Here is a 10,840-nt window from a genome sequence, read left to right on the forward strand (position 1 = left end):
GCTTAGGTTGGGGCCTTGAGTTCCTGATCCCCTGTTACCACCTTCCAAGTATTGCATTACCAGCAAAACTACCAGCTTTAGCTCTTTGCCTTTTGAAAAAGGAGTCCAGGCTAATGACATAGTTTTTTTTTTTTTTTTTTTTTGATTGACATATCATAACCTTGGCTTTTGATTGAAAGCATATTAATCAGGGGCTGGAGAGATGGCTCAGTGGTAAGAGTACCTACTTGCCTTTTCAGGTTTGGTTTCTAGCACTCATACAACAGCTTACAACTACCTGTAACTCTATTTCCAGGGTATCCAAATGCCATCTTCTAGTCTCCACAGGTGTCAGGCATGCACACGGTGCGCACACACACATTCTGACAAATCATCTATACATATAACAATAAAACAAATTATTCAAAGAAGAAGAAGAAAAAGGAGAAAAAGGAAGGAAGAAAGAAAGAAAGAAAGGAAGGAAGAAAGGAAGGAAGGAAGGAAGGAAGGAAGGAAGGAAGAGGACATAGGCCAAGCTTGGTTCATGCCTCTAATTCCAGGACTTGGGAGGCAGAAACATGTGAATCTCAATGAGTGCAAGGTCAGCCAGGGCTACACAGAGAGACCTTGTTTCAAAACTAATCAACTAAACAACAAATAAAGTAATCAGCTCGACCCTGTAAGACTATTTACTTTGTGCCATATAGAAATTTGGGCTACTAATTGCTACTAATATAAGTAGAAAAGCAAATGGTTTCCTGTAGTTGGTTAATTGACAATTATGTGAGCTTGTATATATAAATGCGCAGAAAATATAATGAGAAGTGTTCTTAGTGACAAGAATTGGGGTTTCTTTTTCTATTACTTTTCAAGAGGTGTGAGTTTTCTCTTTAGTCTCTTCATGGCTGACTTCATCTCCTGGTTCCTCAGGGTGTAGATCAAGGGGTTGAGCAGAGGGGAGATGACTGTGAAGGTGACACCAATGGCTTTATCTGTGGGGAGGGCAGTGAAGGGCCGGGCATAGACATAGATGCAGGGCACAAAGTGCAGGGTGACCACAGTGATGTGGGAGGTGCAGGTGGAGATGGCTTTCCGCCTGTCCTCTCCTGCCTGTGACCTCAGCATTGTCAAGATGACCATGTAGGACACCAGCAGGAAGATAAACCACAGGGTAGTGACCAGGCCATTGTTTGAGATCATCAGGAGCTCAAGGACAAATGTGTCAGTGCAGGCGAGCTTGAGGACCTGTGGGACATCGCAGTAGAAAGTATCAAGAATGTTGGGTCCACAGAAGGGGAGTGGGAGCATGAGAGAGATCTGCACAATGGAGTGGATGAAGCCCCCCACCCAGGAGGCCACGATGAGAGCCGTGCATCGCCTACTGCTCATGATCGTCACATAGTGCAGGGGCTTCGAAATGGCCATGTACCGATCAAATGCCATCACGGAGAGGGAAAAAATGTCTGCCCCCCCAAGCAGATGAAAGAAAAATATCTGTGACATGCACTTTGTGTAAGAAATGGTCTTTTTCTTCGCCAGAAGGTCCACCAAGACCTTAGGGGCTGTGATGGAGGAGAAGCAGATGTCCAGGATGGCGAGGTTGCGAAGCAGGAAGTACATGGGGGTGTGCAGACGGGACTCCCAGGTCACAGTGACCATGATGAGGAGATTACCCAGCAGAGTTGTCATGTACACAAAACATAAGAGAAGAAATAAGACCAGGCTCAAGGGTTGAGACTGAGTAAGACCCAGAAATATAAATTCTTTTACTCTGGTGTAGTTTTTCAACTCCATGGAATCACGATTTTTCTTTCTTGTACATCTCGGAAAAATTAACAATATTATTTTAGCAAGTGTTAACTTTTTCTTATTAAACTCAGGTTCTTAGAGGCAAGTATCAGAATTGAAATATAACAAGGTACTGTTACCACATGGATTGCTACTTCAAGATTATTGTAACTGTCATGGCAATATGTCCTGACTGACATTTTATTATGCAAGCATGTGTTTAATTATTTGCATCTGTAAATCACAAACATTTTTAGGATGTGTAGAAGCAATATTCTAATTATATAAGCTGTAAATATTCAAGGCAAACAGATGAAAGACAAGTATTCAAATATTGGTAGTGTTACAGATACAGAGTCGATTTGTGAGTGTGTGTGTGTTTGTGTGTGTGTGTGTGTGTTTAGTAAAGCAATAACTGTTTTGTACAGGTAGAACATTTTATTACATTTATTTAGTTTTTTGTATTTAGAAAAACATTTTATATTTTGGGAGGATTAGTTTTTTCTAGATTGGATACTCCAATTCAATAGTTCTAAGAAGCTCTATTTACTAAACAATGCACCTTGAGTTGACTTCTACAGGAATTAATCAAGGATTTCATTCCATGAAGAATTAGAAAAATTTGAGATCATCATTCTCCTTTAATACTCTTATCCTTAGGAGCAAATCATTATACACCTTTGCTTTCAATTACAGTAGGTGGGAGAGTGGCCCCTCAGTTAATCTTTTGTTCATTGTCTTAGCTTCTTTCTTACAATCCGTTCTATCTATCTATCTATCTATCTATCTATCTATCTATCTATCTATCTATCTATTTTTGATCTGTCAGTTGCTGCACAGTGGCCCACACATATTTAAAGTGTACATCTTGGTAAGTTTTGACTCTGCATATGGCCGTGTCATGATCACTACAGTTAGGATAGTGGCCTATCTAGCATATGACCTTTCTGTAACAGGGCTTTATTTCTTCTGTTTCAAGCAACAACTGTGTTCTGTTGTTCTGCAGTTGTCTGCATTGTCTAGAATTTTCTTCAAATTGAGTCTTCAAATTTATATCCATTTATTTTCTGGCTTCTTTTACTCATGAGACTCAGCTATGATTTGTACACACTGCTGGCTTTTTTTTTTTTTTTTTCATTTTATGGTATGGAGAGACCACAGTATATTTAAGCATTTACTTGATGAACATTTCTGGTCTAGTTTTTTGACTGTTACACATACAGCTGCTATGAGCTGCGTGGCCTTAGGAAAATATGCTTCCAGTTCTCTCAGGGAGGTAGCTAGGAATGGAATGGCTGTAGCTCTTAAATTTCACGAGTAGCAAAACAGCCAACCCAATTAAAACCGTCGGACAAATGAGGTGAGTGTGCTGGTACGTGCCTTTAATTCCAGTGCTTGGGAAACTGTGGCAGAGGCAAAGGCAGGAAGATCTCAGTGAGTAGGAGCCAGTTTGGTCTACATAGGATGTCCAGGTTACCTAGGAATACAGAGTGAGATACTGTCTAAAATAAAAAGCCAGTTAAAACCACAGTGTGACTGAAGTTACCGTACAAGTAAAATGCAGTCAGTACACATCCAGTAGAGTAGCTATTGTAGAAAAGACTGACGTATCAAGAACAGGCTGGAGTGGTAAAGCTACGTTTGAAAGCAGTTGAGATATGAAATATGTGCCTACCATAGAACTGTGTTATTTTTTTAGTTACTTTTTTATTTGAAGAAATCTTGTTATGGTTCTTAATTTCTTTCCTCTGAGTTTATCTCCACTTTTCTAGTATTAAAAGAGAAAAAAGGAAGAAAGAAAATAAATAAATAAATATCACCCCTTTCCTTCCATTTTTGGAGTATGTTTTTCAGTTCCAATGACAATTTTTGTTTCCATGTAACTCACTTTCCTTTCAAGTTTTTTCTTCTTTATGCAGACTTCTGTAAGGCCACTTTAATTTGGAAGACTAAAACCAAATTCCTCAAAGCTTCCTAACTGAGAGATGGTACCCTCCCCCACCAAGGCACACTGACTGGCCAAAATGGGCCACTCACTGTCCTAACACAACAAAGTTACTTTAACCACCTAACCCCAGTCTCTGTGAGTGCCACATACTGACAATGACACCCTCTTTGTATCATTCTCCTGAGGATTGAAGGAATCAATTCACATAAGACATCGGTATTTAAAGCATCCTTAATTAATAGAAAATGCGATTATGTGCATGTTAAAGAAAAACTGCCTTAATCACGCACACAGCTTCTTCAAACACATCAACATCTGAGAGGAACTGTGTATGTCTCAGGATATGCATCCTGAAACAACTTCAGAAAATACACTCCTAGGGAAGTTAAGACAATGAACGTTGCAGAACGTGGTGGGCGTTGTGTGTCAAAAGAACACATGCTTAGTTTGGCTTGTTTGGCATCACCTAAGGAGACTGGAAGTTGTTCAGCCTCTGGAGAGAGAGCCACTATGGTTTAAGACTTCATTTTGTTGGTGCATCAGTCTCTGCAGGACCCCCTGGGCTCAGATCTTTTAGTTTTGTTGGTCTCCTTGTGGGGCTCCTGTCCCCTCCATGTCCCTCTAATCCCACCCCTCTCTCATTCATAAGACTCCTTGCGCTCTGCCCAAAGTTTGACCCTGAGTCTCAGCATCTGCTTTGTTCCCCTCTTGGGTGAATCCTTTCAGAGGACCCTCTATAGTAGACTCCCATCCTGTTTCCTCTCTTCCACTGCTTCTGCTGTCTATCCTGTTTGATATTCTAATGAGATTTAAGCATCCTCCCTAGGGTCCTCCTTAGCGTTTAGCTTCTTTAGGTCTGTAGATGGCAGTCCTACATTATATGGCTAATATCTGCTTATTAATGAATGTATACCATGCCTGTATTTCTGTTTCTGGGTTACTTCACTCAGGATGATCTCTTCTAGTTCTATCCATTTGCCTACAAATTTCATGATTTCCTTGTTTTTAATAACTGAGTAGTATTCCATTGTGTAGATGTACCACAATTTCTCTATCCATTCCTCTGTTGAGGGACATCTAGATTGTTTCAAGATTCTGGCTATTACAAATAAAGCTGCTGTGAACATGGTTGAGCAAATGTCCTTATTGAGTGGTGGGAGGATGATGCATGAAGAGGACCTAGACCCCCTGCTCAGATGTGGCCGATTAGCAGCTCAGTCTCCATGTGGATCTCTGAGTAAGGGGAACAGGGGCTGCCTCTATCATGAACTCAGTTGACAGGTTTCTGATCACTTGCCCTTGACGATGCAGCCTTGCCAGGCCACAGGGGAAGAGGATGCAAGCAGTCCTGATGAGACTTAACAAGCTATGGGCAGATGGCATAGGTGGAGAACTCCTCTATTTCAGTGGACTAGGGGAATGGATGAGGGAAAGAGGGAGGGAGGGTAGGACTAGGGGAGTTGAGGGAGGGGACTTCAATTGGCGTGTATAATGAATAAATTGTGAAGAAAAAATTTTTAAAAAGAGGAAAAAAAAAAGACTTGATTTTGTCTTTTCAAGAGTCAATGTGGCCTCACTGAGTCTCCATTTCTGTGGAATGGAGGTAATGGTGAAGGGAAGTTGTAGGGTTTAGATTAATATGTAAAGGTCTTAACATACAGGATAGTTATATAATAAAAACTATGTTGATTAATTTAGATCAGCTAAATGGTCACTGAGCTATAAATGCTTGGCTTCAGAGAAATGGGCACTAGATGGTCACACACACACCAACTTTCTCTAGTTACCAGAGATGCTAAGGAGATGACTTAGCCACCAGAACCTTCCATTCTGGCCCTCATGTACACAGCACACCAAGCTCTGTGGGGGGAAAGAAGGCAGGCCATCATTCAGATTAAGGAGTTAGTTTTATGTTCAAAACCATTTTTTTTAAAATGTCTCCCTACTTCTGCTTGATCCTGTGATTTTTAATCCACTTAATAATTTGGCATATATTGACTGAGTCTTGACAGAGTTCTAATTTATTTGAGAAAAGGAATATAATCTATACACAGTGGGAATTCATTAAAATCTAACAGCTATTTGGGAATGAAGGGATGATAAAAAATAGATGTGCTAAGTGTAAGAAAAGGAGGATTTTTTTTTTTTTTTTTTTTTTTTTTACTAATAGGCTCAGAAAAGCTGCACAGAGGAGATGAGGACTGTACTGGGGTGATGGGGATGGGAAGAAGTTGGGCAAGGGGTCACTCAGAGTTGCTTGTGAACTGGAGTTTCATCAGGGAAGAAATGGTTTGAACACAAAGGTATTGGGAGATATAGGGAAGGAAATCATTGCTATAACAATTTCTTTTTGTAGATCTAAAAAAGGGTTGTAGATATTATTTTTATTAGTCTTTTAAGATTTATTTTTATTTTTAACTATTTATTTACTTATTATTATTGTTATGTGTGAGTATGTGTGTGTGAGTGTCAGGGGACAACTTTGTAGAGTCAGTTCTCTCTTTCCACTTTTTTTGGGTTCTGGGCATTGAGCTCAGGTCATCAGGCTTGCATGGGTAGCATCTTTATCTGCTGAGTCATCTCTCCGGCTCCTTGTATTAGTCTTTCAAACTTCCTGAAGGTTTGGAATATATTATTTTTCTTTTTAGGCTAAAATTTAGTATAAGAATCACTTGTGTAGATTTCAGTCAGAGGAGATCCACCAACATAAACAAGAATGTCTGAGAAAAGTCTCAATTGTGGCTCAAGTAGTTTCTTGTAACCAAGAATACTTCCTCCCAAGAGACAAACTGATCTCTTTTCCATATGTCTCATTTCAAAGTGTCCTCTCTGTAAATATTTCTAATCTGTGTTATTTACTACAGAGCATTCTATGAAATATAGGATCTGTCTACATAAATCACTTGGATGATTACATTCAGATTTTAATGTAAGTCACTCTTACCTTCTCACACATGTTTGCACATACAGGCTACCACAGGCTCACAAAGTTGTAGAAGTCTTACTTAAGATCTTCAATCTTTTTTCAAGAACTCCAGTATCTTAAACGATGGTCACATGGGCCTTGAGACTGTCGGCTTAAGAAGATTCTCTTAGCAACCTTCTGAAGGCCACTGACTTCAGTGGCCTCTCATTTAATTGATGTGACAAAGGGCAGACTCAAATGACATTTTCTTGGCTCTTCCACACTTATTTACCGTGTTCCATTGTATTTACTGACTTCTAAGTCCCAGAACAAATGTGAGAAGTATCAGAGGGATTATGGTGGATGTGGCTGTGGAAAAGTTCTGTTGATGGTGAGGTTGTTTCAGTGGGAGTAATTAAGATGTTATTCAGCAATGGATAGTATGGAATACACATTTTGTGCACCATCTAAAAGTGTCAATTCCCTGTGTCCCAACTACATAAAAAAGGAGGTTTGGTTTGGGACATAAAGTTTGGAAGAAGGCCCTTTCCACTTCATATCTCAGCAGTTTTTGTTCACAAGGCATCCTCCATGTGAGGGAGAGGTTGAAGCAGGCTGAAGCTTCAACCATTTAAAAAAATTAATAAAGCATGGTAGCCCAATGACAGGCATGCTTCCATTTGACAGCTATCTTGGTTGTTTGGTAGGCTTTAGGATCTAAAGGTTTTAGATAGTGGCCCTGAATATGTCCTAGAACTCACTGATTAGACCAGGGTATCCTGGTACTCGTGGAGATCTGCCTGCCTCTTCCTCTTGAGTGCTGGAATTTAAGTTGTGCACCTCCATGCTCAGCAGGATTTGTAGTTTTAAGGCCCTTTACCCTAATTTACAATAATAGTCCAATTGAAAGTACAGAACTACTTTCTGGCGAAGACCTCCTTCCTGGCCTAAAGGAGGTTGCTTGAATCTCACTCAGAAGGGAAAATTGAATAGAAAGAGGAAGTGGATGAAGAGAGGGAACTGGATAGGAGAAGGTGTGGAGAGGAAAACAAAGGTGGGAATCAGATGTGGGGAGGGAGGAAGGTGAGAGGGCTGGGAGAGAGAAGGGACACTGAGAAGTAAGGAGGGCCATCTCTGTGAAAAGCTGGAGACCTCTGACAGGGTAAGCTCCTGGGAGGATATGGGCTTGACTCTAGCTGAGACTCCTAACAGCAGGAGACTTGGAGACTGAAGTGCCCACCTTCTAGCCAGGCAGTTCTAGTGGAGGGAGGGCTACACCAACTCACCCAAAAAGCCTTCAACCCAAAATTTACCTTGTCTACAAGAAGTGCAGGGATAAAGAGGAAATAGAGATTGAGGGAATGTCTAACCAATGACTGGTCCAACCTGAGACCTACCCCAAGGTAGAGAGCCAGCCCCTGACACTATTAAACATACTCTCCTATGCTGGCAGATAGGAGCCTAGGATAGCTCTCCTCTGAGAGTCTCCCCCTAACAGCAGATTGAAATATGCTGAGACTCGAAGCCAAACATGGGTCAGAGTTCAAGGAGCCTTATGTAAGTGTTTGGGAAGGACAGAAGGACATGGAAAGGACAAAAACTCCACAAGATCAACAGAGTCAATTAGCCTAGGCCTATGAAGGCCTACAGAGACCAAAGCACCAACCAAGGAACATGCATGATTTGGACCTAGGCCCCCTACATATATGTAACCGATGGGCAGCTTGGTTTTCATGGGGGTTCCCCAGAAAGTGGAGAGGAGGCTGTTTCTTACATAGTCTCTGTCGCCTGCTATTGGATCACTTCCTCTTAGCTGGATTGCCTTGCCTGACCTCAGTGGAAGAGGATTTGCTCAGTCCTGAGGAGACTTGATTTTCTGGAGTAGAATCACAGGGAATGCCCCTTTTCTGAAAAGAGGAGGGTGAAAGGGGAAAAAGGGCTGGAGGGTGGGTCCAGTAGAAGAGAAGGGGGTGATGCAGTTGGGTTATAAAGTGAATAAATAAACTTAATAAAACAAACAAATAAGCAAACAAACACACACTTTTTCTTCTTTTGGCCCCAGCCAGCCTCCAGGCAGCATGGCTCAATTTCCTTCTAGGCTGGAAATCTCCCTGAATTTAAGTCAGAGTCCAGATCCAGCTCTCCCTTCCCAGTTACAACTAGAACTAACTTCAGTAGATGCAGCAGTTCACCTTTGCAGGACTACTTGTTGGAGAAGAGTTCTGATTCAGGATTACCACGCCTGAAATAACACAAGGATTAACTTTTTACCTATAACTCATTAAAGGTGTCTCTTCCTAGATGACAAACTCTCCAGCCAACTTAAACGGAACACATAGAGGCGGCACTCCTAATGTCAGTTGGCAGAACGTTGATTTTCAGCATCATTATGGCCTCTGACATCACCTTCTTCCCACGGTTAAAAGCCTTAGGTATAGAAATGGGATGTTTTGAGAAACATCGAGATACAGAAATAAGAGCAGTCTTCATTGAGATTCCTAGTGTGCCAAGTTCTTCTAAGAGAATAAACTTCTGAATTTTAGAGTAGCTTCATCACGGATGCAAGAAAGTTACAGAACGTTCTTGTACGTCTCACACAAAACCTCACCATTAGTGTCACCACACTACCTTTGTCAGGACCCACGGGCCAGATTCTGAAACATTACCATTAAGTAAAGTCCATACTTTCTTTAGGTTCCTTAGTCCTTTCTACCTCGGGATCACATCCAGGATGCCAGATTGCATTTAGTAGCCATGTCTTTTTAAGCTCTCGGTTACACTATTTTCAGGGTCAAAGTTCTGGCTTCTTTAACAGCTTGAAGGGAAAGGACCCTCTTCAGGCTAACCGTCCTTTATTTGTTATAGTTATTTTCAGTTGCTTTCTGCATTGTTCAGGAAGGCACTTGGAAAAGAACACATTGGAGATTCTGCAGCTTCTCTGGAAGATGATTTATTTTCATTAAAGGGAGAAATCTAAGTCTGCACACAATTCTAAGTTTATGCGCAGACCTCTGTAGGAAACATTGGAGCACAGTTGTTTTTTTTTTTTTTAATTCTTCTCTATTCTGCCCTCAACTCTTAGAATGATGGAGGCTCTCACTGACTGTGATCCTGAAGATATCAATCAAGGAGTAGGAGAGAGCTGTGTAGGGTAGGAGGCGCTCATAAGGGAGTAGTAGGGCAGGAAGGTGCAGCTTCCTGGGTCTTAATGCGGGTGTCCCAGTTTTAGCTTCTGTCTAAAGCTAGGAGCCAGCTGGAGATCTACTTCCCAAGTTTACAGTAAGAGCCGGCAGAAAACAGTCCAAGATGTACTATTTGTTTAAAAAGCCACAGTGTTCCAGATAAATTCAGAAGCAGCACAAGACCATCCCATTTTCTCACTCGCTGGTAGTCCCCCAGGAACACTCCAGAAGAAGCTGATGTTCCCTGAAGTCAGGTTCAGTTACATTCCTAACGCCATGTTTATTAGGAAGCGGGAATGCATACATTCTACAGGTTCTTCAGTCTTTTGCTGCATAGCTTATGATGTTCACAGCGAGGTTGGGACTGCATTTCATCCAGCAACACACACACACACACACACACACAGACACACACACACACACAGACACACACACCCAAAGGTCTGTTGAAGCGATGTTCAGTCTGATGGAAAATACCACTATTTAAATGCACAGAGACCTGTGGAACCAAAGCTGGCCCAGTACTGTAAGTGGAGATTAATTTCTTTTTTCCAAGACAGGGCTTCACTGTGTAGACCACACTGGCCTAGAACTCACGGAGATTTGCTGCCTCTGCTGGGATTAAAGGTGTGAACCACCACCTGGCTAGAATTTTAATTTTTTTTTCTTTTAAATTTAATTTTATTTTATAATTACACTTTATTCACTTTGTATCCCCCCATAAGCCCCTCCCTCCTCCCCTTGGTTCCACCTCCCTTCCCCTTCTCCACGCATGCCCCACCCCAAGTCTACTGATAGGGGAGGTCTTCCTCTCCTTCCTTCTGATCTTAGTCTGTCAAATCTCATCAAGAGTGGCTGCATTGGCTGGCTTTCCCCAGGGTCCGAGGATTGTTCAAGGTTCCTGAATAAACTGCATTGAAAAAAAAAAAAAAGAAACTAATCAAGAGAGAGGACCCTGACTAAAACTTCAATCCCCATCCCGAAAGGCAAAGAGGATGGACATCAGAAGAAGAACCTAGGATCCTGCCACAGAGGGCC

The 10,840-nt window shown here is 41.5% G+C and overlaps 1 protein-coding gene across 1 annotated transcript; it reads right to left on the reverse strand.

Moving 5' to 3' along the window:
- Nucleotides 1-840: 840 nt before the first annotated feature.
- Nucleotides 841-1,773, reverse strand: LOC110565436 (olfactory receptor 4D11). The gene has a single exon (XM_021663126.2). It carries the CDS (start codon nt 1,771-1,773, stop codon nt 841-843), a length of 933 nt encoding a protein of 310 aa, XP_021518801.2.
- Nucleotides 1,774-10,840: the final 9,067 nt, after the last annotated feature.

Source organism: Meriones unguiculatus, chromosome 1, assembly GCF_030254825.1.
Source record: "Meriones unguiculatus strain TT.TT164.6M chromosome 1, Bangor_MerUng_6.1, whole genome shotgun sequence".
NCBI lineage: Eukaryota > Metazoa > Chordata > Mammalia > Rodentia > Muridae > Meriones > Meriones unguiculatus.

Coding starts and splice junctions, on each gene's coding strand:
- LOC110565436 (XM_021663126.2), bottom strand. CDS start 1,773: ATGGAGTTGAAAAACTACACCAGAGTAAAAGAATTTATATTTCTGGGT.